General features: G+C 40.8%; 1 protein-coding gene across 3 annotated transcripts; it reads right to left on the bottom strand.

The window, feature by feature from the left end:
• Nucleotides 1-1,603: 1,603 nt before the first annotated feature.
• naprt (nicotinate phosphoribosyltransferase) lies at nt 1,604-18,750 on the bottom strand. 3 transcript variants are annotated; one of them, XM_062555931.1, is made up of 13 exons: nt 18,498-18,750; nt 17,334-17,461; nt 13,269-13,351; nt 12,597-12,727; nt 12,322-12,437; nt 11,240-11,433; nt 10,453-10,593; nt 7,542-7,626; nt 4,470-4,550; nt 3,389-3,491; nt 2,966-3,123; nt 2,084-2,191; nt 1,604-1,951 (listed from the first exon to the last, which is right to left on the bottom strand). In XM_062555931.1, the coding sequence occupies exons 1-13, from the start codon at nt 18,742-18,744 to the stop codon at nt 1,868-1,870; spliced, it is 1,659 nt and encodes a 552-aa protein (XP_062411915.1). In that variant the 5' UTR covers nt 18,745-18,750; the 3' UTR covers nt 1,604-1,867. The 3 variants fall into 3 exon arrangements, with proteins under 3 accessions (XP_062411915.1, XP_062411918.1, XP_062411916.1); XM_062555934.1 differs by having other exon boundaries at nt 4,470-4,547; XM_062555932.1 differs by having other exon boundaries at nt 10,453-10,590.
• Nucleotides 18,751-19,194: the final 444 nt, after the last annotated feature.

Raw genomic sequence — 19,194 nt, 5'->3', positions numbered from 1 at the left:
GAGATTTTGGACAATTTCCATGCTCCCAACTTTGTGGGAACAGTTTGGAGATGACACCTTCCTGTTCCAACATGACTGTGGACCAGTGCACAAAGCAGGGGGGGGGGGGGGGGGGGGGCTACACAAATGTACAGTAGGCAATTGGTTTAAATGTTGATTTAGCAAACTGACTCCATTCTCCATTAGTATCCATCCAAGCATCTCTCCACTATAGTTCTGCCATCCTAAGGTGCCTCACACACTCATCGATAAGATCCGTCAGCCAGGGGTCAGACTAAGGTTGTCCCTAACAGAGCTCATACTCTAGGCGAGTCCCTGATGGACACACAGCAATCTCACTCCCTCTCCAATAAAAAAAGTGCAGCCAGCACTCCTGGGCTAAAACTCATACCTGCACCCTGACCAAGGCTCGTTGGTTTGTCAGTCAGAGTGCATACTGAACTGTTGGTAACAGCACTATCATAGTGCTTATCTATGGAGTCAGCCTTAAAATCACTCCATCTATTTTAATTCAATATAGCATTAAAATGACATTAAATTAATATTTTCTGAAGAATGATGACCCAATGTCGGGGACACGTGAAAAAAATGATCTTAAACCATCTTAACAAGAGCTTAATGTAAACATTTTGATTACTGTTGATGCGGCTCTTAGGCTAGAATAAACAGGCCATTGTTATAATATAATTATAATATTTCAGATAATATTGACCGTTATACCAAAGTCTAAAAATATCATATGAACATGAAGTAGTCCCACTTATTGACCCTGATAATGAGGTAATATTGGACAGTTCTAAAAACATGAATGAACATGAAACATGAATAAAACAGGCAACTGTTTGACTTTTCACCTTGGCAGTTTGGGTCAATGATCACTCACTCCGATTGAAAACGCTTACGCGTAGGGTGCACCTCTTCATCACGTACCCTTTCTCTTTGTTCCTCACCTCCTCTGCTAACAATCAGACAAATGTGACCTCCTGGATGATGTCAAGCTTTGACTGATTTCCGGGCAACATATAGGCCTAATCATTAGGTACAGTTATTTAATGTACACATGTAGGCAAGGACAGAGGAGGAAGGATGCATGCAAATAGTGTACTTATCTGCACCCATTGAAAGATCCTTCAAGGCTGCTTTTTCAAGGAAGTTGCATAATCCAATTTTGTCGAAGCACTGTTCCTATAGACCCCTAAAGTTCTTTTATTAGGTAACAACACAGTGCTTAGCCTGTAGCGAACATGCAGTGATTATCTTTTTTATAAGCACCTGAAAATCTTAACTCAAGTGGGAATAGCCCAAGGATGAAATTCTTAGGGCAGATAATGTCAGACAGAGTCTGTATAACCTTTTCCCAGAAGCAAACTGATTTTGTCTAGTTTTCAAATTAACTGGAGTTTGACTTATATTAAGTGCACCTAAATGAACGTATGAAAAAATCCTGAAATGGCCTATGAGTCCCATTGAACACCTCTAGGAAGAGCTGAAACATGTAATCTGCAGAAGATACCCTTGAAACCGAGACAGTTGGAGCAGTTTTGCTTTGGAAGAATGAGCAAAACTACCTGTTGACAGATATGAAAAGTCAAAGCTATTTTAATTTGTTTTATTAAATAAATATTCTGTTAAATGAGTTAAAATCAAGTGTAATTGGCACTAAATATAGAACAATCATGAATGTAAATTAGTTTAGTCAGTTTCAAATTAGCTTTAAAAATTGACGATTAGAGGAAAATAAAAAAATATCAGCCCTACACAACTGTATTTAGGTCCAAATGATGATACAAATGACACTTTAAAAAAAGTCTGGCTGGCTACAAGCATCGGATGCAACCATTTTGTGGCTGTTGATTCACATATCATCTCATTGGAGCCAGAAGTTATTAGGAGCGGTGTTTTTGGCTTTGACATCACAGAGGAGGAGGTAGAGCTTCTCAGACATTGCAACCTTTAAGATATACAAAAGACAAGGTTTTTTTGGAAGAAGCAAACAGTTTACAAAATAATGCATTTGAAAGAAAAATACAGTACATGCTAAGTATGTGTCTGTTGACTGTGTGGCTTTGTGCTTTACGCTTACAGTATATCTGTCTGGCTGTTGGAGGCATTTATATCTTGGGTGTAGAGAGTGAATGCAGTTTTGTGCTCTGGCTCTGCTTTCTGCCACAGAACTGAGAGGTAGGGTGAGCTGCAGAAAAAAACAGTGATAAAAAGAGAAACACATTTAACATAGAAAAGCATTAACAATGTTGCTACATTTTTAATGCTAGGATGGTACTGCAAGTAAGTGTGTTACTTACACTTTTGTGCCACTTAAAGGTGCACTGTGTATGGGTGTTTATTAGCAAGGACTATATAGTATTATATAATATAGTATTCATAAATCTGTGTTGGTTAGTGTGCAATTACCTCAACCAAACAAATTAGTCTTAAAAGGAGTCCTTCACATATACCTCTGAAGTTCGCCTACAAAAAGGATCCAAAGCTGCCATCTTTGCCCATATAAGGAGATCCGGGAGTTAATTGAAGCTAACTGCCTATGGCAAGTTGCATGGTAAGTTAGCTCTGGGGTAGCAAAAATCAAAGTGTGCCGTCTTCACCTACCGAAGATCACAGTATCCACTAGACGGCAGTGGACAAAACTGTGTAGTGAAAAACGTCTGCTTTTCCAATGTCATCATCCCCGCGAGAGTTTAACAGGTGCGATAATTGAAAATCCCCATGTTATTTTCCCATAGAAAAAATCTCAAGATACCGGATCTCCTTATTTGGGTAAAGATGGTGGCTTTTTTGTAGGCGAACTTCAGAGGTCTATTTACATAGAGCAAGGAAGTGACATCATAGTCAGCCAAGTTGCACCACCATATTGATACAGTGGCCAAAAACAGACACACTCTGCTTTGCTTTTTGAATTTTCACATTCTAGTGGCAGTTTGTGTGGCCAGTAGATATTATTATGTACCTGGCCTTTGGAGAAAACATTCTGCCGCAATTTCATCACTTGACCAGGTGTAATACAATATGGTGCGTTCCCATGTCCTAGCAAATGGCATTGCAAAGACACACCAGCTACAGGGGGAGGCTCATCTGACAGGCATAACAGATCCAAAGATGGATGGCCTGGTGAAGGAAACAGTTCAACAGACAGCAAGGGAAAGGCAAATTATGGAGATAAAAGAAAAAATATCAGGGATCAACCAACATATCAACAAGTCAGCTAACTCACAACACCACGCCCACATTTTTCATACCTCTTGAGAGATTTGACAGTAACCACCACACGTTTTGAGGACATGTTGTTGGGCAAGTTGTAATGCTAAATAACCGTACTGGATTAATACAATTCTGTAAAATTGCAGCCCTACAAATATACACATTGACTCACCCTCAGAGTCCAACAGTCTGTAAACATTTTTGCTGCCAGGGAGAGTGGTCTTCTGAGGGTCTTCAGTAAACTTGTTCTTGGGTTGACCACTGACCTCTACCAGCTGAGAGAAAAGTAAAAGATAAGCATATGAGTGGTTATTAGCTTGACCATCTGTCCCACTTTAGGTTGAACTGCGCACCCTTTTAAGACTTTGTCCCATGTCCCGCATATTGAGACAATGTCCTGCATTTTTGACTGCATTTAGAATACTACAGCAATGAGTACACCCCCGTTTGGCCCCAATACCATTAGCTTCCTTCCTAATCTATGCACATCAACTATGAAACTTAACTAAGTGGTCAGTAAAGTCTAATGCTGGAAGTAAAACATAGACAAGAAAAATGGAAGAGGGAAAAGAAAAAAAATAATGGTATGATCTGGGAATCCCTTATCTTATGTTGACTAAATTAAGATGACCAATGGTTTTATTTTTCCTTCTAGATTGTTTACTGTGCAGTTAGCTATCCAGTGTTTTTCTAATTTAGCTAATTTAGCTGGTTAAAGTGTTCGCCTTCTGGCTGTTACTATTAGTAACCTGGCTTCTATTAAGATGTAGCGGCTGACGTCATAAACCAGCACTGGCAGGAAAGCTCAGAGAGGTGCCAGCCTTTTAACTGGAGTTTAAATGGCAAACCGTTGTTTTCATTGAAAGCCTCATGACCAACTCATGGATTAACCTGTTGTCAAGTTCATTCATTTACAATACTATTACAGTATAAGAGTAAAAATATTGGGTTTAGATGTCTCAACATTGCAGGAATACAGAATAATAACGTGTTAAGTGCTAGGATAAAAAAAAGTGTGTGTGTGTGTGTGTGTGTGTGCCCATGTGTGAGAGTGTGTGTACATGCATGTACATGCATGACACACAAGAGAAATATCCCTCCTCTTGTCGCATCTATTACGGTCTCACCTAACAAGGAGAAATAGGTGAGAACTGATTTATTTCTCTTGAGACAAGACATTTCTCTTTGGGTAGCCATGGCCAACATACTGTACCATACATATTTTACACAGGCACCTTTTTGTTTTTACACACCTTATACACACATCCAAGGGATGGCTGATGGGTGCAGGTAACCAGATGAGTTCCAACGCCCATCATATCAATCTCACTCTGCTAAAAAGAAATAATAGACAATGCACAGTGGAAGGTTAATTATTTCTAAAATACATAGTGGATAGTTCCATAGCCTGCACATTGCTATAAGTGCAATAATTGATATCAATCTGGTACACTGTACATCACAGGTACATCTTTCAGTCGAAAAGCTTCAACATTACCTTTGTGATATTAAGCCTGCAAGGCACATATTCTTTGTTGAACCCTTTCCACCAATCCATCTGAAGAAGGGGATTGATGTGTCACTGGTGTAACCCGTGTTGTGTTGAATCGCACTGTTCATCCCTGCCAGAACCCGAACCCACGAACAGTAGCAACTTGGATCAGGAGTCGAACGTGCTAGCAATCGAGCTAAAATCCCAGGCAGCTACCTCTTTCAGAAGCACAACTCATAAGGTGTTGGTCGGGAGGTTTATGAACGTACATACTGCACAGCTACAGACCAGCTAGCTACAGTTACATTAGCAGTCAGTCGGTTACTTAAGTGTACAGTATCATGACCTCTTTTTCCCCCTTTTTTGAAGTCGGTGAACTTCACTGTGACCACATAGGCACTGCTCATTAGATTAGTTATAGAGAAGACTCAAGACTGCCTTGTCTATAGTCTTTACCTCAGTGAAGTATGTATGATTTGATTGCCCTGCAATGCAATACTTGCATGCAGCTTCAGCTTTGAGGCAGGTGATTCTAAAGGGGTGTTGTACTCCAAACCCTTTAACCAACTTTAAGGGTTTACTCCTGCCGGGGTCCCATCTATTCTCAAAGAGTTGTTGTTGTTCCTCACTCTGTGTCTCGTCAGAGCCCTGCACATCTACACTGCAAAAAATCAAATCTAACCAAGTGTCATTCATCTTAAATTAAGAACAACAGATATATTTGGTATTATTTTAAGTATGCGGAGACATGATTTCCTTTTTAAAGTTTCTTATATTAAACAGGAGATATCGATTATCAACAATGACATGTGGGACCTGCTGCCATTCTCTCTCTCTCCCTCTCCTGTGCACTGACGTAAATGAAGTAGCATAACGTTCAAGTTAGTTCATTACATTGACATTGTAAACGTTCTCTGAAAGAGCACCCTATGATAACCTAATTAAATGCTCACTGGGCCGGATTAATCTGCATTTGCCCACCTCTGCCTTTGGCTGTGCCCTGTCCAAACAAAGGCTCTCATTGGCTAGAATATGCAATTTGCCTCTTATGAGACTACAGGCAGGTTCCCGAACCTATGGAAAAGGGCATCAATTCGGGACTAAGCTGGACAGTGGAATGCTCCTTATGCAGCAGAAGCAGTGTATCATATCAATGTGAATGCTTGCATCAAGTATGGTTATGAATGACCAGTGACCACTGTTGATTATGAAGGGCTGTGGTATTCATATCCAAAATGTTACAAACTTGACCTCAGTTACCTGGAGAACACGTAAGATGCAAACTTGTCTGGCCTCCATTTGCACACAAACTGGGGTTCAGATGAAGAGAGAAGGAATTCATGATGCCACCCTAAAGGCTTCTGATGCAGCCAGTGATGCAGACCTGTCTTTACCAGTCTTTGAATGGGTAGGAAAGGATTCAATGAAGAATATGGCAGTATGTCAGTGTGAAGTATATTCCGAAGTAGAGCATTTTCCATAAATTATCTGAAGTCTACTAGTCTGGTATGAACCATTCACTTCAAGCATAGTGTCTGGGCATGCCCTATTAAGGACTGTTTCCAGTCATTGCATTCTAGTTGCCAAAGTCTTCGGGTTATTTTCATCAAACCAATCAGCAATTACCAATATGGAAATGCTACTTCGGCATTAACTGCGTAAGATGAGAATATCAGCCTTATCCCAAATATGTGACCCTGCAAGTGAAACCAGTTGCTTTGGTAAAATTTTACAAAATTAAGTTATTGTACTCACATGAACAGTCATAAACTAAGCTTTCCAACTATATGTGTATCGAGGGTATTTGAAAATGATATTTTGAAACTATCGCTGGTAACCACATTCAAAGTTGACATGGTTCTCCCGTCACAACATGCCAGAAAAGGAGAAATTCTCCTTTTTAAGCGGCGTGGACAACAGGAATGACTGCTAATGTGTTGAATCTTCACCGGGTATAAGAGTCAAAACTTATGTTTTTCCATGAAATTTATTCACGATATGAAAGTATAGACTATATACTGTCGAATTAAGCAAAACATGAAATTCAACATTTTAGCCTGACCGTTTGTTTATAGTGGGTTTTCTCAATAGCATCGAGCGCAAAGCAACTGGTTTTGCTTTACAGGGTCACATATCATTGGGAAACAATGGCCCTCAATTATCAACTGAGCACATAAGCCAGCACAGATCAGAGCACAGGAATCATCTTGTGACTCTAAGAATGTGTGAGCGTGTGTAAATGTGGCGGCTGAAAAACAAGCTTAATGGGGAATTCCGATTTTTCACATGGATTTTCAGCTAGGCAGCTGCAGCACTATACTCTGGGGCTTTAGCTGTTGGCTGCAAAAACTCCGTAAAGATCTAGCTAGCAGAGATCTATGTAGACCCCATCAGAATTCCCCTTTAAGTGTAACAGACTTTATTTTCGCAGAGAGAATGCATCATACTGCAAATACATTAATTACACAACCATTAATGACACCTGCCATTTGTCCCTTGAAAGAAAGTAATTCTCTCCACATATGACTATCCTAAGCCATCAAATGTGTCAACATAACAGGCTACATTACGGAGAGAAGGCTATAAATATGCAGCATAAAGTCCAAAATATTCCATGAATTCAACTCTTCTCATCCTCCGCCGATTTTCGGCTGCACTGAAGTTTGAGCGTAGCCAACACTCATGTTAAAATTGATAAATGCCATGCTTTGCGTGGAAATGTGCGTATGCCTGTACATTTGTTTCATAAATGAGGGCCAATTCATTTACTCTTAATGTATGTACAACTTTCAACATGTCTGGCAAGAATATTATGAAAACAATGAGTTCTGACCTTTTTTTTGAGATCACCAAGACTTTGCTCGGACACACCATTGGAGCCAACGATGATCAAGGACAGGAACTGTTTAACTCCAAAACTAAAACATGCAATGAGCATAATGAAAAAGGTGTGACAGTTGACAGTATAATTACATACATACTATATGGACTAAGGATATACAATGACACACATTTAAAATTTTAAGCAAGCAATGTTCTCATCAAAACCTTATTCAGCTTGCAACAGGCCAGTTGGGATAATATATTGTTTCTGTTAAGACTGGGTGACACAGGCCGCCTTTCTCACTATGTTCTCTAACGGTTTGTGATTACTCTGTACCTTGTGGCCATACGTGTGCCGATGGATTTTTTTCTACACTGAAAATCATTGCTAAGAATTCATTTTCTATTTGGGCCTCCTATCCTCCTTTTGCCTGAGCTTGAACTTGTCTGCATTGAGTTTGATGTTCTCCTGTTTGCATCTATTCAAAAACAATCTCAACTTCTCATCATGATTGCACTGTGCCATGTCTTGTGTCTCATCTTGTCCAGTGATCAGCACATCCTCTGCAATGATGTACAGACCTGGCAGATCCTCCAGCGCTTGTGTTCGCTGAAACACTTCAGATGTTATCCCTATGGGAAGTTTCAGCCATCGGTATCGTCCAAATGTAGTGGTGAATGTAGTCAGAAAACTTGACTCCTCATCTGACTTGACATACCAGAGCACACTTTTGACATCACATACTTTCAACACCTAGGCTTTGGACAGATCTGAGAGAATGTCCTCAGTTGTGTGTAGTGGGAAGTGACTGTGCTTCAGCGCCTTCTTCAAGGGTCTTGGGTCAATACATACCCGTAGCTTCCCATTCTGGTTCTTCACAACAACCATCCCATTAATCCGATCAGTGCTGCATTCTACTGGTTCGATGATTCCTCTGCTCTGTAGGTCTTGCAGTTCGGTCTTCAGTGATTTCATCATGATGACTGGCACCCGGTGCTTTAGCAACTGCACAGGTTTTACAGAGCTGTCCATATTCTCCTTCAGGGCTACCCTGGAATTCCAGAGTTCTCGTGAGAGCACAATTTGAATTGTGTCTGCAAGATACTCTGGCAATGAGTAATGATGCACGTTACTTTTACCCTAAGCATCGGGGGAAACCAATTACATCGGTGTATCTGATATAGGCGGGCCAGAGGCAAGCTAAACTTACAACGACAGTGCTGCAACATTCAAAGTCAATTATTGGTCGTAGCATTATCCAATTGCGTGCAGTGAAGTTGGGCTATTACATAATTTGTGGCCAGGCCCTTAATCTAAAAGATTACCAGGGTCTGGATTAACTGAAAAGTGCATAACTGAAGGATTTACGCACAAACAGGAGAATCCCCCTCCCACAGTCCACTTTTATCAACTGCATGCCTTCACTAACTCTTCTACCGAGCAGTTGCACTGTACCACCTCTAGCCACCATTTGGAACTCCAGCTGGTACAGCTTCTGGTTTCTCAGTTTCACCTTACATTTACCCAGTGGCTTTAGTTTGCTTTTGTTACACATCACTAATACACCCTTTGTGTCCTCCATCTTTGTGTTTGGATCAAGCAGATCAATAGGGATATTAATAAAAGTAGCACCACTGTCTTGAATTTTACAGTGCTTTTTTTCCTAACAGCATGACAGCATAAAGCTGCGTGTTGTAGTGTTGATCAGTGTTCACTGCACTCACATTCTCTATTTCTGCTGCAGTAACACAAATAATTTCTTCAAATTCACTACTGAATTCAGTCACACTGCTCTTTTTCTTTTCTTGTGTCTGCTCACTTGCTTTACATTTTGTTGCAAAAGGATTCTCTTTGTCACATTTTTTAGTCATATGATTTCCCACAGAACTTACAGTCAATTGTATTCTCAGACTGTCTGTGGCGCAACAGCCCTTCCAATGCGTGCACCTCCTCCACTTTGGGTCAGGATACAGTCTTCACATTCTCTCGCAACAATTCTGTGGCTCTGCACAGCTGTATGCAGGAGTCGAGTGTCAAATTCTCTCATGCTAGTGTTGTTACTCCCACACATGATACGGTCACGGATGAGCAAGTCTCGTAAAGTTCCAAAGTTGCAACATTTTCAGTTCAGTCATATGAAAGTCAATAGTTTCATTCATGCCTTGATTTCTCGAGAAGAAACAATAATGTTCCACAGTTTCATTAACACAAGGATTGCAGCGAGCATCGAATGTTGTCGATGTCCTTAGTTTTCCATTAATCTTTAGCCGTCTCACCCATCAGTGTGTCCATATCGTAACTGAAACTTGGTCCTTTCGTCATCATCGTCCTTGGTTAAATCCACATAGAGCATAAACGCTTCCCTGTCTTTCATGACTTCACAAGGTTACATGGTAATGGTAAACAAGGAGTCCATGCACAATGCAATGGCCATGGATGTTTCAATCCTTCCATTTCGGGCGGTGGTATGCTAATTTGAGACTTATGCTAATTCTATCTTGCCACGCCTCCTACAAAGACAACGAAAACGTCCCAACATCTCGCATACATTCAGTGCATTCTCTCTCATGCCTTGTCTCAGGTGTCACACTCAAACAGGTCAGTGGGACAACAATTCCTATTGTTACAGCGCTGTTACAGCACTGTGCTGTTTGATGTTGCGCTGCACTTGCTCTTAAAGGGAATGCCAGATGTAACACATTGGTTTAAAGGATGTTACACCCAAAACAAATGTCAATGTTTTTTGAACATGGCAATGTTTTTTGAAAATGGTTTGACAAATTAAAGTTTTTGGATTATCATTTGTCAGCATTGTCAGGCATGAAACTATCACCATGGAACTACCCAATTATTTCCAATCTATTACAAAAGTGTTACCAACAAAACTACAGTATACATTTTATACAAAACAGTTACTTACTGATTGCAGCACTCATGGAAGACAGATCGTACTTCCACTGATAACTTGCAGAGGTCACCACTGTCCAGCCGCACACCCACTGGCTGATACCCCAACTCACACAGTGTCAGTGCCACAGCACAAAAACATGGGAGACCACTGCTGCAACCAAAAAAGGCAACACAAAGTTTGACTCAGCTATTTGTGGAATAATTCACACATGACCAGCATAGACAGACAGTATTCACTACTAGACATCACACTTGAATATGGGAACAGCACAATTCCAGCAACTGTCATCATTGACAGGTGAATCTCTCTATTGCTTTTCCTTGTAATAAGAACCTGATGCTCACTGTGTTCACCCCTTATATGAATGTATCTACATAAGGGTGGCATGACACTGTGATGACACATGAATCATAACCCTAACCCTAATCATAACTCTAAACCTAGGCACTTAATGACAGAAGCATTATGTTATAAATGTTTATGACTTGATTATAATCATGACATGTCACTGCTATGTCACTCCTATGCAGATACTATGAATGGTAAATGTAGATGCATTGAATGGTTAAGCCTGGAAGTAGGCTACGCAACAAAGGAATCAACTGTAAATAAGATAACTGTTCACACCTATTAAACAGTTTTTGTTGTGTCTGTATATCAATTTGGCAAACTTAGTTACAAAGAAATTAGTGATGACATACTGTACTTAACAGACAGATAAAATGTATATTTTTGCATCAATGCACATTTTTCTGCATCACATTTACAAGATGGCTAATTTCCTCATAAGAAGTACCTTTTAACGCTGTATGTGTCAATCACAGGTAGGAAGTTCTGAGGATAAGCAATGCCATAAGAAAGAAAGGCAGTAAGCTCGCCCTCGTGCACATGCTCTGACTTCACACCTAGTAGTTGACAAATTTGTTTCAGCCAACCTATTGTTAGGGCCACAACATCAACTCTTTCACCACCACCCGAAGGCATCATCACCTGCAGAGACAAACAGACACATATAATATGTATACAAATGCCAATGCAAAAAAGAGAATGAGAATTGTCTGTATATAAGCTCTTCCCTTTATATAAAATATATAAATATATTGTATACATAATATATTCATATTAGTCACGATCACGTTTTACACATTGTTTACTCATTTAGCAGATGCTTTTATCCAAAGCGACTTACATATGCCACATGCCTTAGGGGCACAACAGTGGAATTTAACCCATAACTTTTCAGGCAACTGCATGCTAGCCCAGCTCCATAGCCACAAAGCCACTAACTAAGCTACCATTGCACATTCACTCATGTTCCCTGATGTGACAAAGAAGCACTTGCAGTTACACATTTGCAACCCTAATTGCAAAGTGGCCTTGCAAAGAAAAAGCATGCAGTACCATTTCCATTTGAAATTCTGAAATAAATAAGAGCAGGCAGACAACCGAAGACCCTTGCCCCTATCTGTATGTTAGGGCGTAATACTACAGGTGAAGAGGGTAAAACTGAACTGACAGAAATCACTATGGGCCCCGCCCTATCATGACAGTCAAAAGTGCGGCACAAAGTGTATAATCGTCACAACGCAACGCGTATTCCTTTTGTACACTTGAGTTTTTCGCCATGCTTGTCTCTTTTATTGAGCAATGTGCTCAGGGGTGTGGCAATTCACAACATAAGGTGGGGTCTGGCGCATTAACAAAAATCACTATCATATACTACTTAAAACGCATGTGGAACTAAAGATGCACGTTCACAAGATGCAAGCAGCAACTCCTTCGCAGGATAAATGTTCTTAAAGGTGGGGTATGGGATTCGCAAAAGTTTGGAGTTTTTCAAGTCGTATGTTCTATTTTCCTTTGTTTTCACCAACTTACCCGAGGCCACACCTCTTTTAAAGAAGAAAAGGAAGTGACATAAGAATGGGCCATAGTTCCAGACACAGGGACACCAAACAGCCGACCGGCCATAACATTTGAAGTCGCGTCAAAACCTAACAGAGGCAATAGGTGATCATGAGTGAGTCATAGGGGATCATGTGGGAGGGTGAAAGAAAGGCACGGCCTCCACCAGTAAATTTACAGTTTAATTAAAATGACAAGTTGTCAGCAACAATTTCTCAGAATGAAAAATTAAAGAAGTGTCACATCACCTCCAATGTGAGAGTATCGTGAAGCAGAGAGACCTCCATCTGGTCCTTGAGCTCTTCTGAGGCCCAACTCAACCAGCTTCAGTTTGGGGCCTGCAGCCAGCCGGAACCGTGCAGCATTACTGCAAACCAGACTGCAAGAAAACAGATGTGCAGAATAAATACTTAAGTTTCAAGTATACATCAGGTGATTTAAAATAAAGGAAAAGTAATTTAGCAAAAATAAAAAAGAAGCTTCTGCATGTTTATCACTTTCAGACCGGTGTTCAACCAGAATTAATAAAGAATTGATTCTAGGGACAGATAATGGTATAATTTTGGTTGCAAATGGGTCTATAATTTAATTTAATTTCAGAATGAGTTCTAACAGCACAAATCTACTTCCCTTACATCAGTAACTTCAGTAGACCATCCTCCAGTGACTATGTGATGAAGATTATGGAAAACATTTTAAGCATATCTTGTACACCTGAAATGATATCCATGACTTTCATGAACCCTCATCCTCATCTGTTGTGAGGTCATTAGCAACCAGCAGGGAGCCTGGGTGTAACAAACAGTGTCTGACTTGGACCGAGATTACATAACCCCGATTCAGCCCTGGTTGTCTTAAAATGGTCAATTTAGAGAGGATACACTGTATTCTATGCTTTTATTTACTCATTATAGATATACCTGGCATAGTTGACCAAGCACAAAAGGCTGGTCTCCAGAAGCTGGACAACAGCTAGGGGACCAGAAACCTCTAGCAGAGGAACCTGAAAACAATGAAATACACCTCTATCAATGTTCTATTCACAGATATAGCAAAGAACATTGTAAATATAAGCTAGGCAGAATGTACAGTTAAATAGATGTACAGTGAATAGCAAAAAATGCTTTTATATGTAAGACATTTATTGTAATAAATCATAAAATGACTACATATTTACATTTTTTAATAATTTGCTTTTTCATTTGTTTTTGATCGTTTATTTCAGTTATATTCATCATAGAGTTTCTAAAATCGCACATAAGGTGTGTTTGACTGTCTATTTTTGTAATATGATAAAAAAGCTAAAAACGTAATATTGCGTTATTGGCACTCAACGCATGGGAACAAAACACACAATATTGTGTTTCCACAGGACAGGCTTTGAGCAGTTTACACTCTTTGTTGAGTATTGGGGGGAGGGGGCATCTGTGAATGGTGGCTGAAGGTGCATGGAGCCACACAGTCTGTGGTAGCAGCAGGGAGAGGGGTATATCAGCACTTGATTGTAGAAGTGAGGGGCATGTGGTGAACAGATTGGAGCAGGTGGAGGTTGAGGTGAGGGCAGGCCTTTCACTATATGATTCCTACAGTGCATTCCAGTCTGTCCCCCAGGGTCTTCTCTGCTTCAAGAGACCATCTTCTGAAGGAGTGTGTCTGCAGACAAGTGAAATGTACTGCAGTTGTAGGGAGACTAGTTTGAGATCTGATCTCCCCAGCAGTGGCAGTGGAATGGCAGTGTATGCATCTCTGACAATGACATACAGAAGATAAAAGTATTTTTGTTGTTCTATATCAAACTATCCTTGTAGCTCTCTAATACTTACTGCTTGTTTGTAAAACATTTTTTATGTTTGTTATTTACCCAAAGTTGTTCCTGGTTAAAAATAATTTTATCTTCTTTCGTAAACCTAACCAAATGTGTAATCTTATTTTTGTTACACAACCATTATATCTGTGTATTCTTGGGTCAGACATAAAATTGGGGAATGAAAACATTCTACTCTTTTTAAAAATTCTACTTGTTACTGCGACATTCTTCTTTATGAGTGTAAATCAGTGCTGGGTGGTATACCGGTTCACACCGAATACTTGTGTATATTTTCGTGATGATATCAATTGTTAATATACCACCATACCAGTGTATTTCATTACACACCGTTCAGAAAGCTGCGCCGTGTGACACTGTTTCAGACGGGACCCTTTTCAATGTTGCGCTTCTAAACACGAACGGCCCGACTGCAAGGCGTGGTGAAGGTAGGTTAAACAGTAGCGCTCGGTTGCAAGACACATTTCACTAGTTTGCCCACTGGATTGCTTGAAGTGAGTACAGAGAATGGCAAGTTTGGCTAGGTAGCTGGCCGTGGTCCCGAGATGCCAAAAGCGGAGATCACTTGCGAGTGATGTCCGCTAACACCCCCTATGGATGAGGGGTAGTTTGGAGCTGAGCTAATAGTGAAATGGAGGAGCAGGGGAGGAGGTGGGAGGCTTTGCAACTCCAGCATGACATAAAGAGCAGCGAAGAGGGTTTTATACCCTAGGACCGGAAGTTGGGCGAGTGGTGCCTGTCAATTAACCCTATGGGCTCCTCCCGAACTTTGTTTAGAAAACATCTTTGCGTTTTTCCCTTTCTCCCACTTAATTATGACCCTCAAGGCCTAATTTCTCCTTAGATGAGGGATTTTTAAAGGTGTTGCATAGAATACCTTAAATGATTTCATCACTTAAGGAAAAACTTTAAGGGATTAACTGCATTGAAAGGGATTTTCTGCACTAACATGTCATAGTTTCCACAGATTGTTCAAAGGTAACTAGCTGGCTAGTAGGTGATGCCATACAGTAACAACCCACCGAACACAGTAAAGCTTAACAATCTTATCATTCATCTTACCTTAATAATATTCGCTGAAATTATCCAGGTAGCAAGTAAAGCATGTTACAGACATGAACTGAACAATACTAGCTGGCTGGTTAGAGATGATCCTGATTCACCAAAACAGTTTTTGTAAATATTTTGCCTTGCGAACCGAACCGAAGCGCATGGTAGGCTAACAAGACATCCACATGACTTCAAGTAACATTACCCCACCACTAACATTATGTAAACTACAATAACCAAAGCATGTTTCTGATTTGCCAGTGACAGAGTAAGCATATTAGTGGAGAGGTTTTATTTTCAATTGTCAAAAGAAGTCAAAGCCCATATTAATGTAAATGGTCTCTTCACTAAGTCACACTTGTTTTATATTTCCTTTTTAGATTTACTTGAATACTCTAATGTACAAAGGCTTGCATATACTGTAATTATTACAAGTTGCACTACTTTTTTTATTGCTTTTTTAAAAGAGGTTTGTGCAATTTACACAATTTTAACTGCAATTGTCAAAATCATTTTCTGGGGCCAAGCAAACCTGAAAATGTCACTGCATGATGGTTCCCAAACAACAGACTAGGAAATGTTTCATGTCTCTTCAGCACTCAAAGCCCAAACAACAGCCTATCATTCTGATAACCCTAGTGCAAAAATAGCCCCTTATGAACTAAGCAAATCCATTAAACTGGCCAAGAGACAGTACAGAGAAAAGGTGGAGTCATATTACACAGGATCCAACACCAGGGATATATGGAGTAGGCTAAGGACCATCACTGACTACAAAGGAAAAAGCCACAGAGCAGATGTGACCTCTTGATCTCTGTCTTAACTCTTTCTATGCCTGGTTTGAAACATCCACCAGGTCAGAGGTACTGTTAGAGCAAGACTGTTGCCCTTTTCAGGTATCTGTGGCGGATGTGTGCAAATCCTTCAGAAGAGTGAATGCACATAAAGCTCCAGGACCTGAAAACAGGGCCTGTTTTTAAGGCCTGTGCTTCTGAACTGGCTGAGGTATTCACAGACATCCTCAACCTCTCACTGCTAGTCTGTCGTCTCCACATGCTTTAGAGTGCCACGATTATCCCAGTCCCTAAGAAAACCATCAGTGAGCTGTCTAAATGATAACCGCCCTGTCGCTCTGACCTCTGTTGTGATTGTGATGAAGTGCTTAGAGAGGTTAGTCAAAGACCACATTATATCCTGTCTGTCTACTGCATTAGGCCCACTACAGTTTGCTTACAGGTCTAACAGGTCTACAGACGATGCTGTAGCTTTGACCTTGAATACTGCTCTCTCTCACTTGGATCAGAATTCATTCATTTTCAATGGAAGCCGGCTTCTCTCAGCTGCCAGCAGCGACCAATCCGTCGGCGTCGCGTTTTGGGCGTCTTGAGCGACTAGAGAAAGTTGAAAGTGGTTTAACTTTATAGTAGTGAGCTATGACGCGGTTCAGCGACCAAACGACCAGCAACGAACATAGAATGCTACTACGTCAGAGCGGCCAAAGCATCCAAGCTTCCCACGGCGTCCTTGACAGGGCGTCCAGAGCAATTTTGGAAGCTCAAGTCGCTCTTGGTCTGAACGCACAGATAGGCATAGACTTATTCCGGGTTGAATGATGGCTGTCTCACCCTAGTACCTGTGACTGGAAAAACCACGCTTGCAAGTTTGTGCCACCAGGCCGGTGTACTGACAAACAGAAAGTCTCACAGCCTCATGATCATGTTCATGAAAAGCCAGACTGACCATTTGAGGAGTGTTGGAAAATATATATGCTAAAGCTGTAGGGGAAGCTCTGCAGAGAAACCTGCAAGACGAGAAACGAGAAAACAGCAAAGAAATCGCCAAACATAGTTCCTCTTTAACAGCTACACATAAAAATTTGAACAAGTTTCAAACCAAATTGTACCCTGGAATAATAATAAGAGGAAGAAGTAGAAGAAGCCACAGAATAACAATTCTGTGCATTGCTTTGCATGCACTGTAAAAAAAACAAGCCACAGAATAACAATACAGTGCATTGCATTGCTACTTCTGAAAGGAGATATCTCTTGCCGGAGACTTTACACAAAGATTTCATGCACTGTTAAAATAAAAGAAATAAACACTGACTCACCCTTGCAAACACAGTGCTACCCTCAGGAACAGAGCTTATGGAGACCGCAGAACAGTCCAGGGTTGTCAGGAAGGAGAAAAAGGTAGGATCGGTATCTGGAGGAAGCACTGTCTGCAGATATTCTATATCTAAACACAATCAAATAAGATATAAATATTGATATTCCTCATGAGCAGTCATTGATTTTTTTTTAAATGCATTACAATCTTTCTAAACATTACAAAGACTTCTGAAATGGAATGAGACAGTGACAGTGTAATGACAGTGTAACGTTTACAGCTATAACACAGGCAAGACTTGCATGGCAACTTTAATAATCAATATCAGGGCCGTGCAGGGACCTTTGGCTGCGAGGCCAATAAAAGGCCAAGGGTAGGTCTTCTCAAAAGGGCACGTAGGACATTAGGGGTAAAGGGGCAGGTGCTTGAGTAACCTCAGCAGCCCCCCTCTGCATGTGCCTGATCAACATGTCTTGTCAATGTTCTGGTACAGTGTGGTGCAAGTCTGTTTGTGCAGAAATAATGGTCTGCTATTGGTTTTGTGTAAGTCTGACTTGCGAGCACATTTACACAAGTGTACTTTGTTGGTGACCTCTAACTACAAAAGCTGTTGCAGTATGTGCTACCTAAGCTGGCGCAATGGATTTGATTTGTCATCATCCTCATACTACAGACACGATAAACAAACAAGTTGCTGAGAGAACTGAAGTTCAGTTCATAGAAGCATATGTCTGGGGTAGTGGATTTCTTTTAAGTAACCCCCACCACCACCATCCCTCCTATTATTGAATAACACATGTGCTCCCATTGATACTGAATGATTAAGAGTTGTTATGCTTACCCCTATAGTACACACAAGACCTTTGAGAAATCACTTCAAGTGACCAAAACACATCAGAGGAGCCCGTTTGGCAAGCTCTACAGACACTTACAGCATTTTTATAGCCACGTGGATGACAAGGACAACTCTTTGGACATCGTTTAGGCCTACCTCTCTTATGAGAGGAGGAGCTCTGATACTGTCACTGACGCTCAGATACTATGTAACATTCATGCTATACAAGAAAATACTGAGCGGTCTGACACAACAGCAAACGATGAAGATGATGATGATGTAGTAGGCCTATCCTTACTATTGAGAATGTATGAAGTAGCGATATTTTACCTTCTTCTGAGAAGTGAAAGTTTCTCAGAAACAGCAGGCAGTCGGTCAGTCCTGCAAAGAGCGAGAAACCTCCGTCGAATGGATTTTCTCGGAAGAACAACTCGAAAACAGCATGTTCATTGTGTCGACCAGCACGCCAGTAGGCATAAGCCATGGTAAACTGATATAAATCCGTAAGTATGGGTGGAACACGCGAGCGCACGGAGTGTTCCATGGCAAGATATGCCTGGTCTGTGGACGCGGCCATGCTTTCAAACCAATTGCTGTCTTGTGAATGCTCCTCCTCCCGGTCACGCTGTCACAGCCAAGCGCAGGGAAGTCTGAAACTTTTCCCTGGCCAAAACTGTTAAAAAAAAAAAAACTCTCCTTTTCCTCATGAATATGTCTAGCCTATAGGCGTAGCCTACGCATATTGTAGGCATTACCTGACAGTTGTGGACAGTAACGAAGTAGGCTAGAGGTAATTCGTTCCTGTTGCGTATACATTCCTGGATAGCAAAAGGACGTTGAATCAGTGAACCATGGTCAACATACTGGTGTGGAATCGACGTCGATACCTAACGCCGAAACAATAATCAACGTTGTGGACAAAGCAAGAGATGACGGTGGATCGAACTCAGATCAATCTTTATTCAACTTTTTAAAAAATATATTATTATTATTGTGGATGGTCGAAGTTTGGTCCAGAACATCATGT

The sequence above is a fragment of the Sardina pilchardus genome, chromosome 15 (genome assembly GCF_963854185.1).
Source record: "Sardina pilchardus chromosome 15, fSarPil1.1, whole genome shotgun sequence".
Lineage (NCBI taxonomy): Eukaryota > Metazoa > Chordata > Actinopteri > Clupeiformes > Clupeidae > Sardina > Sardina pilchardus.
The sequence above is the reverse complement of the archived record's forward strand: the minus strand, read 5'-3'. Positions and strand labels throughout refer to the sequence as shown.

Bases quoted from the DNA above. Each gene is read 5' to 3' on its own strand.
- naprt (XM_062555931.1), bottom strand. From the start codon at position 18,744: ATGGCCGCGTCCACAGACCAGGCATATCTTGCCATGGAACACTCCGTG. The intron at 12,438-12,596 runs GTGATGTGACAC...TGCCTCTGTTAG, and splicing joins ACGATACTCTCACATTGGAG to GTTTTGACGCGACTTCAAAT. The intron at 11,434-12,321 runs GTAAGTTGGTGA...TTGTCTCTGCAG, and splicing joins TAAAAGAGGTGTGGCCTCGG to GTGATGATGCCTTCGGGTGG.